Source organism: Columba livia, chromosome 1 (genome assembly GCF_036013475.1).
Source record: "Columba livia isolate bColLiv1 breed racing homer chromosome 1, bColLiv1.pat.W.v2, whole genome shotgun sequence".
Lineage (NCBI taxonomy): Eukaryota > Metazoa > Chordata > Aves > Columbiformes > Columbidae > Columba > Columba livia.
Genome location: NC_088602.1, coordinates 46111545 through 46134636, shown reverse-complemented (window position 1 = coordinate 46134636; position 23092 = coordinate 46111545). Strand labels below are relative to the sequence as shown.

Genomic DNA, 23092 nt, shown 5'->3' with positions numbered 1-23092 from the left:
TGATTTAATAGAGCAGAGGTAGCAAGATCAATACTGGTACTACATGATGAAGACAAATTAATACAAAAGAAGCTGGATTTCTTTCCAAAGGTGGGAAAACTTATTTGTTCCAAGTCAGAATGCATTTGCAATGCCCCTCTGCAGCATATGGGGTTGAGTATGTTCAGCCATCAGCTGTGCTTCCATGCTTCTGCTTTCAATTAAAAGTTATCTCAAAACAGTATTACCATACAGATTTATCTGGTGTTACAAGGTATCACAGTATCACAGTATGTTTGGGATTGGAAGGGACCTCAAAAGATCATCTAGTCCAATCCCCCTGCCGGAGCAGGAACGCCTAGGTGAGGTCACACAGGAACATGTCCAGGCGGGTTTTGAATGCCTCCAGAGAAGAAGACTCCACAACCTCCCTGGGCAGCCTGTTCCAGTGCTCTGTCACCCTTACTGAGAAGAAGTTTTTTCTCAAATTTAAGCGGAACCTCTTGTGTTCCAGCTTGATCCCATTACCCCTTGTCCTATCATTTTTTGCCACTGAGAAGAGCCTGGCTCCATCCTCATGGCACTCACCCTTTATATATTTATAAACATTAATGAGGCCCCCCCCCTTCGTCTCCTCTTCTCCAAACTAAAGAGACCCAGCTCCCTCAGCCTTTCTTCATAAGGGAGGTGCTCCACTCCTTTAATCATCTTCGTTGCCCTACGCTGGACCCTCTCCAGCAGTTCCCTGTCCTTCTTGAACTGAGGGGCCCAGAACTGGACACAATATTCCAGATGTGGTCTCACCAGGGCGGAGTAGAGGGGAAGGAGGACCTCTCTCGATCTACTAGCCACCCCCCTTCTAATACACCCCAGGATGCCATTGGCCTTCCTGGCCACAAGGGCTCATGGTCATCCTGTTGTCCACCAGGACCCCCAGGTCCCTTTCCCCTACACTGCTCTCTAATATGTAATTTCCCAATCTATACTGGAACCTGGGGTTGTTCCTGCCCAGATGCAGGACTCTACACTTTACCTTGTTAAATTTCATCAGGTTATTCCCTGCCCAACTCTCCAGCCTGTCCAGGTCCCGCTGGATGGCAGCACAGCCTTCTGGCGTGTCAGCCACCCCTACCAGCTTAGTGTCATCAGCAAACTTGCTGATAGTACACTCTATTCCCTCGTCTAAATCGTTAATGAATATATTGAATAATATTGGCCCCAGTACTGATCCCTGAGGCACTCCACTAGATACTGGCCTCCAACTAGACTCCACACCATTGACTACCACTCTCTGGCTTCTCTCCTTAAGCCAGTTTGCAACCCACCTCACTACTCTATTGTCTACACCACACCTCCTCAACTTAGCTGTGAGGATGCTGTGGGAGACTGTGTCAAAGGCTTTACTGAAGTCAAGGTAGACCACATCCATCTGCCATCTGCCATCATCCATCCACCTTGTTACATTCTCATAAAAGGCTATGAGGTTGGTCAAGCACGACTTACCCTTGGTAAAGCCATGCTGACTGCCCCTAATAACCCTCTTATCCTTGATATGCCTTGAGATGGCACCAAGGATAAGCTGTTCCATTACTTTCCCAGGGACAGAGGTGAGGCTGACCGGTCTATAATTACCCGGGTCCTCCTTCTTGCCCTTTTTGAAGACTGGAGTGACATTTGCTTTCCTCCAATCCTCGGGCACCTCCCCCGTTTCCCAAGACTTGGCAAAGATGACGGAGAGCGGTCCAGCAATGACTTCAGCCAGCTCCCTCAGCACCCGCGGATGCATCCCATCTGGACCCATGGATTTATGGATGTCCAGACTATTTAATTGCTCCCTAACCCAGTCCTCATCGACTAAAGCAAACTCCTTCATTGACCTGGCTTCATCCGGGGTCTCAGGGGTACAGGGCTCCCCAGGACAGCCTCCGGCAGAGTAGACAGAGACAAAGAAGGCATTCAGGAATTCTGCCTTCTCTGTATCTTCTGCCACCAGGGCACCCACCCCGCTCATCAGTGGGCCTACATTGCCTCTGGTATTAGTTTTATCTGCTATGTATTTGAAAAAGTTCTTTTTGCTGTCCTTGACCCCTCTCGCCAGCTGTAATTCTAAGGAGGCCTTGGCTATCCTAGCTGCCTTCCTACATCCTCTAACAGCAGCCTTATATTCTTCCCAAGTGGCCAGCCCCTGCTTCCACGACCTCTAAACTCTCCTTTTCTGCTTGAGCATACCCAACAGATCCCTATTCAACCACGCAGGCCTCCTGGCTCCCTTCCTTGACTTTCTTCGTGTGGGGATGCTCTGATCCTGAGCGTGGAAGAAGCAATCTCTGAATGCAATCCAGCTATCTTGGGTCCCTTTTCCTTCAAGCAGTCTTGCCCATGGGATTTCCCCCAGCAATTGCTTGAAAAGGCCAAAGTTAGCCCTGCTAAAGTCCAGGGTTGCAATTCTACTTGCTATTCTGTTCCTGCCACCCAAGATGCTGAACTCCACCATCTCGTGGTCACTGCAACCCAGGCAGCCCTCAACCTTTACTGCTTCGACCAGACCCTCCTTGTTAGTGAGGATGAGATCCAGCAGCGCTCCTCTCCTAGTCGGCTCCTCCACCATCTGCATGAGGAAGTTATCATCAATGCACTGGAGGAACCTCCTGGACTGTGGCTGGCTGGCTGAATGGTCCTTCCAGCAAACATCAGGGAAGTTAAAATCACCCACAACAACCAGGGCCTGTGACTGTGAGGCCACTCTCAGCTGCCCATAGAAGGCCTCATCAACTTCCTCAGCCTGATCTGGTGGCCTGTAACAGACGCCCACAACAGTGTCACCCCTGCCAGCCTGCCCCTTGATCCTGACCCATACACTCTCAACTCGCTCCTCATCCACTCCTGGGCAGAATTTAGTACATTGTAGTTGCTCTCTCACATGGAGAGCAACTCCACCACCACGCCTGGCTGGCCTGTCTTTCCTGAAAAGGGCATAGCCATCCATGACCACATTCCAGTCATGTGAACTGTCCCACCATGTTTCCGTAATTGCCACCAGATCATAATCTCCCGACCGAACATAGGATTCTAACTCCTCCTGCTTATTCCCCATGCTGCGCGCATTGGTGTACAGGCATTTCAGGGAGCAAGCAGAGCACACCAGTTTCTCCCTAGGGGCATAGGAGGCCACCCAGTCCTCATCAGTTTTAGAATGCTGCCCCACTGGGACAAGCCCAGCTACAACCCCATCCCCCTTCAAGCCTAGTTTAAAGCTTTCCAAATGAGCCCAGCTAATTCCTGCCCCAGCATCCTTTTGCCCCTGCGAGATAAACCTTTCCCACTTGACACTGTCTGGACTGGTGACTTATAAAACCAACCATTATCAAAAAATCCAAAGCCCTGTCTGTAGCACCAGTCTTGGAGCCAACCATTAAGAGACTGAATTTTCTTATTCCATCCCACATCATCCCTTGAAGATGGAAGGAGTGAAGAGAAGATCACTTGAGCCCCTGCGTCTTTCACCATCCTTCCCAAGACCTTGAAATTGTTCTTCATTCCCCTCAGACTACGGGAAGCAGCTTCCTCCCCATCTGTCTGGAAGAACAGCAGCAGCTAGTAGTCTGTCGGGTGCACCAGTTTGGGGAGCTCTCTAGCAATATCCTTCATCCGGGCTCCAGGTAGACTACAAACTTCCCTAAGGTGAGGGTCAACCCTGCATATTGTGCCCTCTGTTCCTTTCAGAAGGGAACTTCCTATTACAATCACCCTTCTTTCTTTCTTATCAGAGGCAGTCTTAAGTTGTGAAGTCAACCGCCTCTTCCTATGTGATCTTGTAGGCAGGCTTGGTACCACCTCCTCACCTACCTCTTCTTCAAGATCCAGGGCCTCAAACCTATTACGGAGGGGCACCTGGGGAGACAAAGCAGGCAGGGAGGGGGGCTGCCCGCGACGCCGAACCGGAATACACTTCCAACCCTCGTCGTCTTTTGGGTCCCCTACCTCTGCCCGACAGCAACAAGGGCGGGGCCGTCTCAGGACTTCCGCCTCTGTCCGAGAGGGCAGGAGGTCCATCTCCTTTTGGGGGGTACCTCCCTGGGACCTTTCCAACTGGCCCGTCAGGGTGTTACTCCACCAGTCGATCTCCCTTTCGCACTCCCTGATGATCCTCAGCATCTCAACCTCCTCCTTAAGTTTCACAACCATGTCAAGCAGATCTTGCACCTGCTCACACCTCACACAGGTGGAGTGCTGGCCTCCCTCCCCCGGCAGCAGCAGGCTCCGGCACTCCCTGCAGCCGGAGACCTGAACAGCCACCGTTCGGGACAGAACCTCCTCAGTCTGCACAGCCACAGTCTGTTTGAGACAAGCTCTCCTCCTGGAGGCGACCATGGCCGTCAGCAGTCTGGGATGCTGGCAATAAGTTAGAGGGGCTGACAAGCGACAAGTGCTCTCTGCACCCTGCTGCACAAGCTACCACCCCCGCTGCTGCAGCACAGTGTGGGTGGGACTCACCCGCTACACAAGCTGGTTGCTCCTCCCTGCACCTGGTGGGCAGCGACTAGTGGCTGCCCTCCCAAAGGATTTTTCAAGGCAAGGGGAGGGGGTGTGGTCCCCATCACCGTGGGAACGCCCCCCGCCACGTCAGCCGCTCTCTCGCAATGGCTGCCAGGGCTGCAGGGATCGGGACTCGCCGGGAATCACGCTGTCCCTGTACGTTTCCCTCTGAGCTTCCTAATCTCGGCTGAACCTCGTGGTCAGCTGAACCCCGCCGGCTCCGGCTCTCACGGGGCTGGCTCCGATCAGCTGACTGGATCGAAGCTCACCTCAGCTAGATGGATAGAATCCCTTTTCAGGTACTTTACATTGCAGAAGTGGTAAAGGTGGTCAAAATCCATATCTCGTGTTTTGATTTACATTACTTTTTAATTGTGGTAAACAACAAAATAAATAAAACAATGAAATAAATAATATCTCAAGTATCAGTTCAACATCACTTTAAAATCAATTGTTACCCATATCAGTTTTCTGTAACATCTAGTAGCCAAATATTTCAATCATAAAGTATCCAACTAAGTATTTCTAATTTATTAGACTGAGAGGTCAGCTGCCAAGGAGAAAGACTGTATGGCACATTTACAGGACTGCGGACTATATCCCAGAAGTAACCAACCAAAAGATACTTAGGGGCCATGGCACAAAACAGTCTGAGCAACAGCTTCCCAGATGATGCAGTGTTATCAAAAAAAAAGATCCAAAGTGCTCCCTGAACATGAAAATACAGATATAAATAACGTTTTAGTAAAGCAGCAGTGCTACCTCCATAAACCACATGGGGGAGGCTTGTCTGCATTCTGAAATGTTATTCCTGCCTCTCTTCTGCAGACATCAAAAACAGGCAGTGAAAGAAAGTCAGAATGTAAGACAAAAGCTATAACAATAACATGCAGACCAGGAAACAATAAGCAAGACAAGTAGACTATCAGGAGCAAAAATCAAATTACATCTTCTAGAACTGCCCAGTTTTTAAAAGATCCTCTTGTCCACAGAAAAAGTATCTTCAGAGGATAAGCAGTCAAGTCCATTAACAAAACCTAGGTTTCTTTGCAATTTCTATCTAGGAAAGTAGTTGCATACTTTGGAAACCAAAACCAGTGATTAGTACTCTGCTGGATAACACTAACTGTGCCTCTATTTTTAACGTAACTGTCAGGGCTGATGCTACTACTATTGCTTTTAGCCATATGCTGCATTGCAGACACTGAGCCTACATTGCAAGCATGAATTATTCTTACTTTAAGTAAGCCTACTGAAATCCTCCCGTAAAATCTGACAGTGTTTCTAGCTGTTTAACAACTCATGATGAATTGATAATCCCAGCTCAGTAGCTAGCATGGATTAATAGAACGCTTCTATTCTAAAACAGGATGGGTATCTTCTCAACTGAGGTAAGATCCAACACTACCTCTCTACCAACCTTTACAAGCTTCAGCATTCAGCATCTTCTTGTAATTGTAATTATGATGACAACCAGAAGTCAGTTCTAAGAAAACATTTAATTATAAGCTGCACAATGATCAATCCTCAAATACGAAATAAAATTCTTAAATAGTATGCATATTATAATTTAATAAAAAGTAGAAGTAATATCTAAGACACATATTAAAACAGCAAGGAATATCTGTGAAATTAATAAAAAGTGAAGCGTCTGATGTTCTCTGCATTTGTTGCCATAAGGGTTTTCAATCAAACACTTCTGTCTTGAAGTGTACTTACAGAGTAAAAATGTTCCAGTGATAGAGAGAGATATTCTGTTTGAAATGCAAGCACATGCTTCTAAGTAGAATATCAAAACCGAGTTTTTCCCCAATTGAAACCTACAAGTCATCCTCAGCAGCTGTGTTAGAAAATCCAGTGATATCAGCATTTGCAAAACCTCTAAGAACTGCTTGGAATTATGCAGCTGTTGCAACAGGTTATGTCAAATAAATGAAAGCTAATAGGAAATAACTCCGGTGCAAGTATATATGTGCTCCAAGCACTAAGCCTGTACTGCAGCAGAAGACAGCTGTGCACCCCATCCTCTGAGATGTCCTGTTCCCCAAAAGGCACTCAGGTGCTGACAGGAATTACAGCTACTCACCACCTTTTCTTATTTGTACTAATATCAGCAACATGCAGGAAAAGGAACCAAATCAGTCGTGCCACTTCTTTCATTCCTTCTAGAGCGTTAGATCTTTTATTATTTATGATGGAAACAACAATTCAATCACCTGCAAGCTTTAGCATGTTATCATTTGCTACCCCAGAAGAATTTACATAAAACTTCAATCTCTATTACATATGAAAAATAAGGATGAGAAAACTGTATTAAATCTTATCTATCCAGTCCTGAGTGCCACAACATACGGATGCATCAATGGACAGCAAATAAACTTAAACCTATTTCAAAGTAATAAAAAAATTTCACCTTGCACCAGTGCAGATCCAGCTCAAGCATAAAGAACAAAAGCTTTCATCCATGTACAGTATTTTCTGTTTGCTTTTGTCATTAACAGAGTACAGCATAGAAGTTCCCTATGATAGCAATTCTATTCTTCACAGTTTATTAAATGTATTTTATATCTTAACGAATTCAAACTAAAAAACTGCCCTTGAACCTTTGGGAAATGGAAGAGAATTAGAAGAATGGGACAGAACCTCACCTCCTTCTGTGCAAGCAACAAGTTGCATATCCAGGTAAAACCTTCTGTCTGGGGCATAACCAGCCTTAAGATTTTTTTTTTCAGGTAAAAAAATATAGTACGGTCAAAGTAATTTATTTTTTTTTTTTTTTTCCCGGTCATGTTGTATATTTGGACATCAAACTTAATCGACATGTGACACTGGGATCCAGCACAATAAAGGCTAAAATATTACTGATGAGATTCTTGGGGTTTGTGAAATCACAAGCAATTGAAGAGAAACTATGATCAATCTGTTTCACAACACACATTATCATCCACAGATGACATAAAAACATTCATCCTGAAGCACATTTCTCATTTTAAGAAACAAAGGCGAGTTTAATCTTAAAACTATAAATTACTGCAGCCAACTGCAATGCCTACATACAGACTTCTGTTGCTTAGTCTTTTTAAACATCTGAAGCAGCATTTCTGGATAAGGACTCATCTAAGCCAAACTCTGAATCTAGCCAGTATTTCATATTCTCCATGAAAGAGGAGTTTTCTGTCTGGAAGGCTGAAGCGGATGAGACATGCTTTGAAGCCCTGCATAAAAGCCGAGCTCCTGCAGACTGGCTCCTTGCTAAGCCTCTTAACTTCTCAGTTTATCCACCCGCCTGCTTGAGAGCATTTTACAGGAGTGAAGCTATACAGAGCATCTTCGGCCAGCATGTCAGTCAACACCATCCCATCAATTTCAGTAGGGTTATACCCATCTGCACCAGCGAGCAAGTTTACACATCACATCTCTGCTCACTGGGCTGCACGCTGACATGTCTCAACATCTCCAAGTACTACCAAGAAAATACAGAAGAAGCTCCGTCACACCGTTAAGACTGTTATGTGGCCTTGTTGCTTTGAATGAATCTAACGAAGTAAAATAGCTGGCAAGATTAAAAAACAAAGGGAGAATGAACTGACCCTACAATAGATACAGAACTGCTGTAAACAAAATGAAGCAGAAAGGTTTCAAACAAAAGATGACTAAACAAGAGCAAAAAGAAAGAAGTGATCCAGGTCAGGCCACAAAGGGGAAAAAAACCCAAACAAATCAACCAACCCACACAAACAAATATTACCTCAACACCAGAACTGCTCATGGAAAACAGGAACAATTCCAAAACCTCATAGGAGGTTACATTTAACTTTCATCCTCCTTAAAGCTAGCATGCTTAATCCACAGAAATAGGGCTTGTAATAAGCCTAGCTCATTATGAACTAGATATAAGCTTTACCTACTTTGTGGTAGACCAGAGGAATGTTGAGAAGCTTTTCCAGGTTCTCACAGTGGTTCACAGAAGAACCACCTTCTGGAACCACCAGTGGCTCATACCCTTAAAGATTTATGCCAAGATGAAATCTTAGTTCCACCATGAAATACTTAAAGCAGACATTTTCACCAGAAAAGAAACAAGTTTGTGCTCACAACAAGGTGAAAAGTAAACTAGCATCCCTCGAGTGACTCTCCGCCCTGAAAGACCAAGTAGTCATTGTATTATTTCACCACCTAGGATTGCTTTGCCAGGAGCCTCTCACAAGACTGTGAGCCCTGTTAAGAGCTATTCTAATGCTGGCGTATTTCAGACATCAAAGGAATACTTTTATGAAAACCAGGATAAAATGTAATAAGGAAAACTTACATGAGCAGGAATAAATGAGCACTGATGTAGAAATCTTAAGAAGAGAATGGGAATTAGTTAAAAGTCAGAAAAACAGCCTGGCAAAATTTTACACCTTTTGGCTCATAGCCCTTCTCTCTGTGTGCACTTATTCAGATATGCTGACTTTGCAGCCAAAAATCAATTCTTACTGCTTTTTTATTTGTATGAGCACTATAAGTGCCTAAAGAGTTACGAGACTCTAAACTGGATTAATTTTTGGCTGATGTACCATGGTAAAAATTACGAAGTGAATTCTATCTATAAGCATTTTCAGAAATCCCAGCTTGGCACATTATAAGAGTTTTTAAATGTTTAGTCAAAAACCATTTAACTACATCAGTGTTACCATTGACTCAGTGCAAACATAAAAGGCACGACCAGATTTCAAAATCCCTCTAAAATGCCCTTTCAAAGGGTATGGGTAAAGGACAAAAATGCTGTTCAACTTACAAGTACAAAGTTTGAAGCTTTAGTACCAGAGAAGAACGCCTTTCTTACTGAGTCACTTTCAAAATTGGAATAAAATTATGTGTATGTCTTCATACATATACACTTACTGATAGAGTAGACTGCAAAAGAAATCCTAAGAAAGTCAGATTACAGAAAGCTTCTTGTATTTTAAAACGGATTAGATTCTTACAAAAAATCACATATCTGGTTCCAAAACTGAGAAATAAATAAATACCGTGAAGCTAATTTTGACAAAGTCAGGGTAAGACATGACATTTGCTTATTACTTATTATTTGTAAAGGTATAGGTGATTAAAAGGAAATATTTAGAAATATGAGAGTTAATCAAGTCTAACTGGATAACTATTTAAAACAATTTTAGCACAGAATTGCTGCAGTAGAAACATCAGTCCCACGAGTCCATTCCCTCCTTGAACATACTGTTCCTACAACGGGCTTTGTATGTGGCATATAATTTCTCAGAAACTTTCTATAGAGCCCAAGAAATTCATTAACCCATCACCTCATGTAGAACATATGGATCAAAGCAACTCATTGTCAACATAACTCTGTGATATATGTCATTTGCTGTGACTTCTGCACAGAGATTGAACTGATAACCAGAGAGTGACTTTAATTTGAAACACTAACTTTGCCTTTCTAATGTCTTTATTGCCTATTACATTTAAATAATACCTTGAAAGGTAAAAATAGGTCACACGCTCCTCTGGCTTCTTTCTACACACACATTACAGACTCGATTCAGTTGCCCACACCTACATGCACTGGCCCATCTGAGAGGCCCTTAGGAGGCCAAGGTATCATCAGAGAACAGCAGATAAGGTACAGGACCTCTGTCCATCCTGAGTGGAAGCTGGAGGTCAGCTAGGGTAACTGAGACCACCCCAAAAGGCACTAGATGCTTGTGTGGGGTAATCTAAATGGAGCTTCTACACTGGGATTCAGCCCCAGACTGGGATGCCCTACACCAGACCTATACCTACACCTACTTCAGGTGACCAGATTGGAGTTGAGTGCCAAGCTCCCATTACCATCAATTGTCTCAGAGAGCTACTGACTTCATCCTAAGGCAAATACATACACCTCATCACCTGAGGTGCTCCCCAGGTTCCTCTGACTGTGTGGTCAAAACTCCCATTGAGCACCAAGCATGGACACTCAGCTCACACTACAGACACCTGAACTTGGGTGTCGGAATCGTGAGCCAAATTCCACCCCAAAGCTAGGTGGAAAGATTCCAAACACAGGAACCTTAGTTTGGCCCACCTAACTTCAGGCAAATGACCTCAACTGAATATTGCTAGGACAATAACCACTGTAGAATCTTTTGTAAGTGCAAAGAGACAGATGCCTTCAGAGACTGAATCAGTTAAATGCCTGATTTTGGATAGGACTAATCCACAGCTACCTATATCCTCCAAAGCATACAGGAACATGCTCAATCTGTCTTAATGATGGCTGTAGATAGTTTATACAAGCATATGCTCATAATGTCATCATCTTTATTTCCTTCTCTTGTCATCTTCCTATATTCATTTGCTGCTTCTCTCCTAGCAAGTTATGAACCTTAAGATAATATCCTACCTTAATCACTTTCTTCAACAACACTTTGTACAATCTTAATAGGACTCTAGATGGTAAAAAAGTAAAACTAAAGCCGGCTGATATTTACTTAGAACAAAAATTCAGCACACCCAGATATAACTCTACAAGTTCACTGGCACCAAACTGCAATCAAACCAATCCCAGTACTTGAGACTACTAAGAGCCCAACAAAGCAGTGCTAGCAGTCAAGTTACAGCTCTTCTTGGTCTGTCCTATAATTAGCAAAGTCCTGATACTACGTTAGATGGGGACAAATAAGTCTTTAAAAATGTATAGCACCATGATAATTTTGGCTTTAAAAAAAAACAAGAATAAAAACACTGTCTTTCAAATCTCAATAGAGATACCAATAGTAAAGCTAGCATCAAAGCTTTCTTGCCAAGAGGTCTGCTATTTTAAGCAAAGCATGAAAAATGCCAGGTTTAAAAACAAAAGTTATGCAGGGGAAGAAAGGGATTAAAAAAAAGCAGAACACTTTAAAAAATGCATGATCAGAAAAAAAAAAAAAATCAAACAATTGTTAGCAATTATGTAGTGGAGGAAGACACACACATAGGAAAAACATGCATGTCTGCCATTTGTAAAGCTTGCTAAATTCTGAAAAACAACACACACAAGCTGCCACACCAAAAATTCCAACTTACTAGTAAAGAAATTCAAATAATAAGGTTACCTTGTTCCAATCTAAAGCACAGGGAACGTTTTGCAGCCTCTATCTCAGGACTTGGATTATCCAGCACACGCCTGCACCACTGCAGAGGACTCAGTGATTTCTCTTGAGGAGTGAGAGTCTTGGTAGGCAAGATGTACAACCTTAACCAAAAACCACACAAATATCAGTAAGATATGCAATACTTCAAAGTTTATTTCTATACTCTCAATTTCCTGACCACTAAAAATGTAGAACAGTGCAAAGCCTTGCAATATGATATTCTAATAACAAAAGATATTCCAAAGTAGAAGAGTTTACATTAGCTTTCTTCTTCCCTCCTCAGAAAAGTAGGTGGCAAAATATGAACTCTACAGGTCTGGCACATAAAAACAAAGTTGAAGTAGATTTCTCATAAAAAGCTTCCATCTCATCATTACTACTGTCTCAATTTCAGCACTCCCCAAAGTTCAAGTTCATTAAGTGCTGTACACACACCAAAGATGCTGTCGGTTTTCCCCCTTATGTTTACCTGTACCAGAGATTAGATAATTTTGGTATTTGTTTTTACATGTAAATCACAATTTCAATGTTATCTGTTTCACTCCTTTGCCTATAACAATTTAATCAGCTTGTGAGATTGCTGATCATAATTCATTTTCCATACACAGTCTCTTCTCCCAGATGAACCAAATGTCGTACAAGTCAGATTTGTAAAGATTAGACAACATTTCCTGGGAAACAATGAAGATCCAATTTAGATATTCAATTCTAGCAGAGAAAAAAAAATAGGCAAGAAATGCTAGTGTATATGCATTATTCTCAGACAACAGTAAGCAACTAAACAGATGGTCAAGCACATAAGGAAGCCAGGTATCAAAGCTGGTTTCATGGGAAAATTCTTAAAGCTGGGATCTATGTTGCTGCTGTTGCCCTTACAGATTAGTGGACACAAGCAGACGCTGGTTCACCTGGGAGGACACAGATCTCCCAGGAAGGGAACTATTTTTGGCCACCGGAGATGGCTCACAGCTCCCTGACCTGACCGCTTCTGATGGATGGGGCTGCAGGCAGCCACAGGAAGATTCTCAAGCACCAGCAAAATGCTCCATGGGCTGCAAAGAAATCTGGAGCCCACACAGGGGTGCAAAAGGCAAGACCAGAAAAAAAAAATCAAAACTAAAAAAAAAAGGATTGAGCTCCTCAGGGGACCAGGTAACAGCTTCTCACATTCAAGGTGTTGACTCACCAGCTACCCAAGTCCCCTGAGAGGAGTGGTATCCCAATGTCTGCTCCATGCTTCTTATTACCCCCATTAAATCAATCAGCACTCTATCCAGCTCACAAGAAGTAAATATCTTCATGGCAACTGCCATCTCTCATGGCAATCCCAGCAGACATCAACTATTGAATTTCTCTGAGGAGGGGACTCATTTCCCCTGACTGCCTGCGGTGCCTGGCTACACATTAAAAAATGATACTGAGAAAAACCAAAAGGAAAAAAAAAAAAAAAGAAGAGAAAATCTTTCAGCTTTCCTGCTAACCTGCAGAAGCTGAATATGTGACTGATCATTCTCAGTGATCAGACATTTGTGTAAAAAGCTGAACAGCCAAAAGAGGTCTGACTTGTCTGCAATGATGCTAATTCTACTTTTTTTTTTTGTAACTACAGATAAAGAACAAAAAAAAAAAAAAAAAAAGCAAAGGTATTTAAGGCCTAAAATTACTAATCAACAACTAAGATACGGACTGGTCTTTGACTTTCCAGATAGCAGTCTGCTTTAAAGACTGACATTACAAGAAAATCCCCAAGCAGCTGGCATCACACAGCTGACCTTTCATGGACAAGGATGGAGATTCAGCCTTGAACCAAAGACATTCAACAGCTAAAACAACTCACTCTTAGTGGAATAAATTTGTTAACAAATCACTGTCACGAAATTCTTCTGTGGACGCATATCTGTGTGACATGAAAGCAAGTTTTGGCCCCCAAGAAGCATTTAGGATTGCTTCCAGGGCACGAATCAAATAGGAAACTATACTGAGGCACTCAAAAAAATGCTTTGTATTGCCCCAAAATATAAACACAGAAAACATTTTGTTTAAGAGGATGGGATCAAACAAATTCGATATTCCTTATTGTGATGGATAATTAGGGGTCAAGATCGAGGCAAAATTTGAGTCAAGTCAGTATCAACAACCCCAGAACAGCCCCACGCAGGCTAGTGCTGCACATAATGAAACAACACTGGCAAAGATTTCCATACAATTTCTTGATGATTCTCAAAAGAAATTTTGCAAAACTGCAGCATGGTATTATTTATATCATGAAGCACATACAACCAGCATTCGCTAAATATTTATTATACTTATTTATTATATATATTTATTTATATTTATGTCATTTTAAAAATCCTTTGTCTGCTACCAAAATAAGGATGTTTAGATGCACCTCAGCTGCATTATACTGTATTTTATCCTCAGCTGATGTAAACTTCAGCTCAGTCTAAAAATTAACCACATAAAAAAACTACACTGAAGCCTTGACAGATATTTAAATCAGTTATTTAAATATACATACTACATATTCGACTACTGACACTTTAAAACAACTAAACATCAATTATGTTTAACGTGGTTACACACTCAGTGATTCAGACAGTATTCCAGCTGTGTTTGGACAGTCTCTACGATGTTCTTCCACGTTGCTGAGACAAGTTTTGAGGCACCAGGCTCACTTATTTATTTATATCCTCAGTCTATAATTTCCCCTTCTATCTCTTTCTAAGTGAGCATAATCATCCCTCTAGGTCGATTTTATTTTCCGCTTTATTCGCCTGCTATTCATTTCTGCTTTATTCAATTTACCAGCACCCAGCCGTGCCTTTCGGAGCTACATGGGCGCTTAAGATACACAACCAACCATTTAGATCAATGTCTAAAAGACAAAAGCCCTCCCAAATCCCTGAAGATGGGAGACAATTGGGCAGAGATTTTAGGATGGGGAGGCAGCGCTACTTAGAGAAAGGCTTTCCCGGAACAATTCCGCTATTTTTAATTCCTTATGTAAACAGGAGGCTGAAACTAGGCTGAGACCTGAAATTGAAGAGAGACGATCTTCCTCAAAGAGGAAAACGAGCACAAATCCCCCGCCGAGGGGGGTAAAGCCCCCACCTGAGCCCCAACGCGGACAGCCCCCTTTGGTCGGTGGGGTTAACGGCACTGATGCCAGGTTTTAGGAAAAAAAAAAAAAAAAAAAAAAAAAAAAGCCAGATTTCAGATTTAAGTTTAAGCAGAACGAGATCAAGTGGATTTGGGGGCTAATGCTAATCAGAGCCTGCAGAGCATCAACGGGGTGAGCGCTGCAGGAGGCAGCGGCCGCCGCCGCCAGCCCGACCGGGAACTGGGGGGCAGAAGGACACCTGGGCCCGCGGGGCGCAGCGGGGGCAGGGCAGGGCCGAGTCGCATGTACCATGTATCCTCGTCCTGTCCGCAGCAGCCGTCCTCCAGATCCAGCACCGCCACCTCGTCCAGCACCGTGGCCGCCGCCCCCGGACTGCCGCCTCCGCCGGCTTCTTGTCCCCCGCCGCCGGCCGCCGGCGGGCCGGGCGAGGGCTTGAAATAGGCGAGGGGCTCCGGCGGGCCCAGCGCGGCGGCGCACAGCAGGGTGGGCACCGGGCTGGGCATGCACGGCACGGCCCCGCCGCCCGCCACGGAGGGTGGGCTGGCGGGGCGCAACCCGCCGGTGGCCGGCGGCGGGGCCAGCAGCAGGTGCGGGCTGGGCGGGCCGGCGGCTACCGCGGCGGCGGCGGCGCGGCTCCGGAGCTGCTCGTTCTGCTTCTCCAGCTTCCGCACCAGCTCCTGCAGCTTCTTCACCTCCAGCTCGGCGCTCACGGAGGGGCCGGCGCCGCTCCCTTTTACCTCCGCCATCATCGCCGGTTTCAGCAAGGCAGCCTCCATCCTGCCCGCCGACCCGCCGCCGCCGGCACCTGCTCCGCCGCGCCGCCGGAGGGCAGCGCCCGGGAGGCGGGAGCGCTGGGGAGCGCTGCTCGCCGCGCTGGGGCCCCGGCCCGGCCGTGCGCTGCGCTGCCCGCCCCCGCTCCGCCGCCGCGCTCAGCGCCTCCCGTCAGCGGCGGCGAGGACGCGGGTGGGATCCCCTCCCACTCCGGCAGCCGGAGCGCCGCGCACACGCAGACGGCGGGAACAAAGAGCCGCCCGACTCTCCCGCCATCCGCCCAGGGGAAGGGGCGGCAGGGGCCGCCTCGGAGGGGATCTCCGCGGGTAACCCTGGGGGCAGCGGGGCCCCCTCAGCGCGGGTCTTTAAACAAAGGTGCCTGCCCCGCACCCCACTCGCGGGTTGGATCTGGCCCAGGACGCCGCTCCCCTCGTGAGCCGTGTAATTAGAGCTTGGTGGTGTCAGGGTTGTAATTATGCAGATTGAAAGTGTGATGGGAATGGAAATCACAAATAGGGGCTTTGTTGGGCTCGAAGGGAACGAATTCAGCCAAAAGCAGGCGCTTGTGGGTTTGAAACGTGCTGATTCTAGGAGTTTTGATTCACCACGAAGGAAAGCAATGTATTTTTGAAGATGCATTGCTGGTGAAGCGAGAAGACTGAACCAGGCATAGTAGAAAACTGCGTAACTACATAATTCTTTATGTATAGGAGAAACCCGAAGATGAAAGATGCCCTCATATTGAAATTATTTCCTTTAACACAGTCCAGATACATAGATTAGTTTTTAATGTTCAAGTCTTCGCTTTAGAGATTAATAACATTTGTGCATGGTGGGGTTTTTAGATTGTCCTTCATTGACCATTATTGAATGAAGCCATTGCTTGCCTCTCTTCTTCCCACCTGGCAGATGAGCAGAGATTCAGTAATGCCCAAGGCAGCTCAGCCATCACACTGCCATGGTCAGGTTCATTTCTCCCAGCTACAATTACAGGGGCCAACCTCCTATCTTGCCAACCTGCAGTCTCCTAAAGTTTTGACATGAAATAGGGAACGAATCTCCAGGAAATGTGTGAGTTACTCAGCCACCCACTAATAACAGCTGTCAGTTGGTCACTATCAAGTTCTTGAACATCAGCTTTGGGCAGAGTAGTAGCAATAACAGACACCAGTGCCTTCACCTTTCTTCATCGCCATCTCAGCTTTCTTATGTAAGGAGAGACAGACACTAATTCTCTGTTCAGAGCATAAGCCAACTTTGAAATCATCCAGCCTGTCACGGTTTTCCTTCTTTTGTTTATAGTCTGGAAACTTCCTTCTGCACATGCAGAGGACAATGGCACTGTTGTTTGACAGTCTTTTAAGCACTCTCACAGTGCAAATAATAACAACTGGTGCTACAAGAATGGCTGGAAAGGAACACACATCACAGCACAAAGCATTGACTTCCAGATAACATAACTTCTAACACTGCAGAGAATAAACATAGCCCCCAGTGTACTAGATTGCAACCAGATAGTGCTTAATCCAAAACTTTTGTTTGGTCTCTTCTGTCTCTTTGGAAGAAAGAAGTGGGAAAATGCTGAGAGTGTAAAAACTGTCTGGCCCCAATTCTGCCACATGTCAACCAGAGTGAGTAACATAATCCAGTTTTCACTACTACAGAAAGCTGTAATCTTTATTTTTGTAAGTGAAAGAAGAATTTGATTTCTATATGTTTAGCCCTGAGCAAAAGGCATATATCTCATGTGGCTACCACTAATAATGGTACTAGCTTTAATTCTTAGAAATGTGTAAAAAAATCTAATGCAGACACCAGTTTGGAGGTACATCAGGAGCCACATTTGGAGACACACTACAGCACATAGCATCATGGCATGGGATTTTAATAGTCACCATGGAAATGCTTGTCCTCACTTATGAGTAAAAGCATTTGCAAATTTTCAACTGCCTTCTACTGTTTGTGCTGCCCACACAAACGTTGCATGCAGACACTTGTTTGGGCTGAGTTCCTGAGGAGAAAAAGCTTAGGATTGAGCATAGTGCCTTAGCATTGGTACGAGAGCTTTTTCCAGACAGTTCAGATCAATTGGTCACAGCCAGGATCAGGCTCGTTACATCTCATCCCAAAAATAACAGTTCAGAAAGTTGGCTCTTCCTTGGGTGGTACTGCTTTGAGCCTGATTGCCATCCAGCAGTATGGCAGAAAACAGCTTAAATTTGTGCATATTCAACCACCATGCTCACGGTCGGTGTGAGAGACCTTTTTCCAGGCATTTCCTGGATGGGTTGATCTAGTAAACGGTAAAACTCCATTTTACTGTGTTGCATTTGTTGCTGTTTTAAAGGTCCATGTAATTTCACTAGCAATGTAGCTTCACGTAGAAATGCTGTCAGATACAATGTATGTTCTCGAACACACTATCTCATGGTCTTCATGCTGACCTGCTATTCTTCTGCAAAGACAGTTTGAACATCTTAGTCACTAAGATATTAGACCTAGTTGTTTGGTTTTTAAGCACAAATTATTCTCCTTCCAATATTGATATTAGTAATAAATTGTTAATGAGCTCTGTTCAGTATACCAACACTAGCTGAGGGGTTTGGTCAACCCAGAAATTCAGAAGTTCTTTACAAACCATAATAAAGACTTCATGGTTCCATTCCTTTTGTTTCTAAAGCCAATGATAAAATGTGTTAAATACCAACCCCAAACATCCTAACCTGCCCATGAAACCTGTTATCCCTGGACCTGAGAAATTATATGCCCTAAATCAGCAGAGATCTACCCTAGGATGCTACTTATATGGTATCCTGTAGTAGAAATTTCTACATCAGTAGAGTTACTAATAAACTTCCAGTGCAGAGAACAAAGAAGCAGAAAGTCTACAAATCCCATCTGCTCTTCTCTGTTAATAAGCCTATTGCTTTATGCTGCAATAGCTGCAGGCTGGACCTGCCTTTCAGGCAAGCCAGTAAAGAATTAATTGCAGTAATCCAGTCTGGACTCTGCAAAAGATGTGTTACAATAAGGTCAGAGCATGAACAGTAAACTGCAAGTCTGGTGAGATTATTTTAAAGGGCAGTTTCAGCCTGAAAAATTACTGTGAAAGTAGTTTTGTAAAAACAGAGACACTACCATGCCAGCAGAAGTCCATCTAATCCAGTATTCTGTCTTTAACAAAGGCTGGTAGTAGCTTCATAAGGAAAATACCTCAGAAACAAGAAAAATATTGAGGGATTTTCTCCAGCTTTAAGAAGTTGCCAAATTGAGACATCTGGACCATTTATTTTTGATAGTCACCAATGTGTAATAATATTACATTTGCTGAGCCCCATTTTTAAACCATTTAAACATTAGGACTCTACAACACCCTGCGGCAATTAGCACTGCAATTTAATTATGTATTGTAAGAAAAACTACTGCCTATTATCTATTTTAAATCTGCTGCCTAGTAATTTAATTGGGTGTCCCTTAGTTCTGGTTTTCTGAGAAAGACAGAATGATTAATCATTCTCTATTCAGCTTCTCTTTGTCATTCATGACTTTATAAAACTCAGTTACTTCTCTTCCAAGCTGACAAGCCCTAATTTATATAGCCTTGTCCCCACAGAAGTCAAGTTGAACCTCCCATTGTTTTCTGTCTTCATAATGAAAACTGAATTTTCTAACCCGTTGTTTCCTTTCCATTAATTTTCTGTGTTTTCTTATGTCACGATAGCTTAGGGAAAAGCTGTGACAAAAAATTATTGGAAATCCAAATATACTCAGACAAAGAAATCAGCTTAACCAAAAGCATATTGTCTCCTTCAGAAACACTCACACATTCACGACCATACCTTGCTCTTAAAAAGCCGTATGGATTCTCCTCCAATATATCATACATATCCAGATGCCTCTATATTCTGTTATTTATTATAATTTGTACAAATTGGCTTGATAGAAAATCAGACTAACTGAAATGTAGTTCCCCAGAGCAGCTTTCATGTTTTTTCAAGACTAATGTCCCAGCTGATGCTTCCAACTCATTTGGCACCAGGCCTGCTTTGAATGACAGGGTAAATGTCTGTGAGAAGTTCAACAATGTCACACTTCAGCTGCTCTGGAGTTTTTACATAAATACTGCCTTTTCCTAGCCATTTGTTATTGTTAGATTTAGAATCTTGTTTTAAAAAATATTTGAATAGTTAAACATTTTCCTGGAGTTACAGCATGAACATTCTTCATTCTCAATGTCTCTTGCAAATATTTTGACTTCCTAGCTGTTGCTAATTTCCTAATAGTTTGCTTTCTCATTTTTATACAATTTCATTTTTTAACTACTACAATTCCTTCTGGCTTTTTCTTTATTTGATTAATAATAAATTGAAGTACATTGTAATCACAATTAGAATGGATTTTCTATAGGATCAAATCCAAAATTTCGTCATTATCAGTGAGCCCAAATTGCTCCAGAAAATCAGTGTTTGTGGTATCCAAAGATATCATCTGCTCATTAAGCTTAGGGACCTCTAACCTGTAGATCCATCTAGATGGAACTATACATGACAGTCCTAATCTAATGGACCGTTATTTTATTTTGACTCATCAATTCCATATCATATCTGGCTTTCAAATGAAATAACCCTTCCCTTCCCTTCCCTTCCCTTCCCTTCCCTTCCCTTCCCTTCCCTTCCCTTCCCTTCCCTTCCCTTCCCTTCCCTTCCCTTCCCTTCCCTTCCCTTCCCTTCCCTTCCCTTCCCTTCCCTTCCCTTCCCTTCCCTTCCCTTCCCTTCCCTTCCTTTCCCTTCCCTTTTTTAGAGATATAAAGACCTGATTCTTACAAATCCAGAATTGTTTCTTTCTAATGAGAACAAAGACTAATTATGCTTTCAAAGAAGCTCGAACCTTTGCATGGTCTCCAGTACACATGTATATTGGAGAATATCATTTGGATCACAGAACCTTACCACTGATGTATAAGAAGGAGAAGGTAACGGGGCAGATGTGGAGTTCAAGATTGTTAATAATGTCAAAAGCTCTGAAATAGCAGATACAGTCTGAGTGTAAAATGCTGAAGATCATAGTGACAGAAGTACAGCTTCTCTCCAGGAGGCTCAAACTCTATGACACACTTTTTGCCAAGAATTATGATTTCAGCTTGATTTGTCTTCAGGGAACAGTGGCTATGAACAGAGGAAAAATGCCTTATTTCATGATGACATTAATATATTGGAGGGTTCAACTAATTTTGGTCTTTTTTTACTTTTTTTTTAATAATCTTCTGTCATCTATAGTTTTGTCTATCTGCATATAGTTGGAGAAGCAGATTCAAGAAATTCAGCAGCTTTGCAATAAAGTGGAAAAAATTATTATCAATGCTAGTCACTCCATCATATGGATAACTAAATGATTTTTACAGTTTGCAAAATTTTAATAAGTATAGGCCAACAGACTGAATGCTTTGTGATACTGTAAAATTATTTAGAAGTTACCACACTAAAAAAAACTAAACAGCAAAATGCTTATTAGCAATGGTTATGTGACATATTTAGGAAAAATTCAATACTGCAAAAGCCCCTCAGTCCAGCAGTAAATATGTTTTTTCAGAAGGAACATCTGAACAGCACTGATACCATGGTTGAATGAATGCCAAAAGAGCATGGAAAGTTTGCCATTGCTTGGAAAGTTTTTCTTGTATCGAAGTGGGTGTGTTATATTTTCAGATGGGGAATGGTTTAAAAAAATAACTACCTGAACTTTCATCTGAGTTCAGTTTGATCAAGCAAAAATCTTGACTGAATATCCACAAATGCCAGTGTAATTTATTTGTTTGTTTATTTATTTATTTCCCTGTCAGATGTGGTCTGAAAAAAGCCTAGCATGCAAAACCCTGCCCTTGTACTATCTATAACCCACTCAATCACAGAAGACCCAATAAATGACAAAGGTACCTAGAGGGGAACTTAGGTACAGTTAGAAAACCTAAATTCAAACTTGTTTTCCAGACCTTCTCTTCCATGGACTACATAACTTGCAGAACACTTGAGATCTTTCTTGCAACAGATCATTAGACCAGCAGAAAAAACTTAGCCATCCATCCTGCCATGCCAGGTCTCCTAGGGCTGGGTAGTGATGGACTGAACAGTCTTTAGGTGTCACCTACAACTCCAAGGCTGGAGGAGAGCTGCTTTAGGATCAGCCCTTTCTGGGATAATCTGGAAATAGAAGAAATGTGGTGCTGCAAAAGTGTTTCTTGAGTACACTCTCTGTATTGATGAAGGATGTATGAATTATGTTATTACAAAAAAAGCATATTCTTAGCTAAGTCTTTTGTTTATTCCAGTTTCTCTATGGGATGTAAAGTCCTTCCTACCTCCATTCCGCTCTTTCATTTCTATTCCTACTGAGGAGATCCTGATTCTCAATCAGACAACAGGGGAATTTTTAAACAGTCCTGGTGATCTCTGAGTTAAAAATCAGAAACCAGAGTTCTCAAAGCATGTGCTCTCCTCTGACTGAGTATCTGGGGTGTCTCACACTACAGTGGAAAAGGCAGAAAAAACCCTGCTCCTTCCCTGTGTTCCTCTTACAGCTTTCCACAGATGTCATTCATGTCAAGACTGGTACACTTGCTCCCATGGAGACTTTTGTTGTAAGAAAACTGGTATTTTACTACAAAAGGCTTTGCAGTTACATTTACTGACCTGTTACTTTGGTAAAAGAAGAAAAGAAATGTTGAAATGCATTATCAATTGTATACTTTTGTAGATTTTCCAAATATTAGTAGTTTAAATATTTGGCTGTTTGAGATTCTAATGTTACAAGTACAGCTAACTGGATTCCTATTCCTAATACCAAGAACTGAACTACACACAAGGACAACATATTTTAAAGTTACATGAGTGGAAACTCCCCAGAGGAACCTGACGATAGGAAGACAGACCAACGTTTCCTGGAATATTCATGTTACAGTAAAGTTTGGCTATTGATTTCAATGGCACCACAATTCATGGCAACACTATTACTTTTTAAATTGCTATCCCTGGTTTTCAAAATCACTGATTCTACTTGTCCTTAATTGGCTTCTTTGCATAATGCTTTCATCTTTTTCTTAATCTGTTCTCCTTTTTCTGTTTCTTTTGGATATTTTGATGTGAACATCTTTATTTCCCCTATCAGGAAAAATTACTTGAATACCAGAAAAACTTTGCATTCTTCTTTTTTTTTCTTTTTTTTTTTTTTTTTTTTTTTAATGAATAGGTTTAAAATGTTGGCTGCATATTGTTTTGACCACAATAGCTGTCTAAGCTCCCTAAACAGATGTCTGATGACAGCCAGGCTCAGACAAGTGCTTTCGGCATGATTATAGTCAGATTTTGACTGTAAAGGACAAAACCAAGCAGCTTTAAGTCTTGGCATATGCTATGAGACTGTCGGTGTCCATTTAAAACTGACACAATTATAAAAACTCCATGAATATAGTAAATTTATAAGTAGCTTTCTTGGAAAAAGAGGTGAAATCTGATTTTTTCTTGAGCCACTTATACAGGTGCAGCAGTACCACCCAGAGGCCACTGCTGTTCTG

General features: G+C 42.8%; 1 protein-coding gene across 5 annotated transcripts in view; it reads right to left on the bottom strand.

Annotated features, from left to right (window-relative positions):
* Window positions 1-15944, bottom strand: part of SLAIN1 (SLAIN motif family member 1) — a 57123-nt gene extending 41179 nt beyond the window's left edge. For 2 of the 5 annotated variants that reach the window (XM_065056430.1, XM_065056410.1), the window contains exons 1-2: window positions 15043-15944; window positions 11595-11734 (exon numbers count right to left, since the gene is read on the bottom strand). In XM_065056430.1, coding sequence (XP_064912502.1) covers window positions 11595-11734; window positions 15043-15530 — 628 coding nt within the window. In that variant the 5' untranslated portion in view covers window positions 15531-15944. Of the gene's footprint in view, window positions 1-11594; window positions 11735-12819; window positions 12952-15042 lie in introns of those variants that run through there. The other 3 variants (XM_021296797.2, XM_065056419.1, XM_065056441.1) reach the window with 3 other exon arrangements.
* Window positions 15945-23092: the final 7148 nt, after the last annotated feature.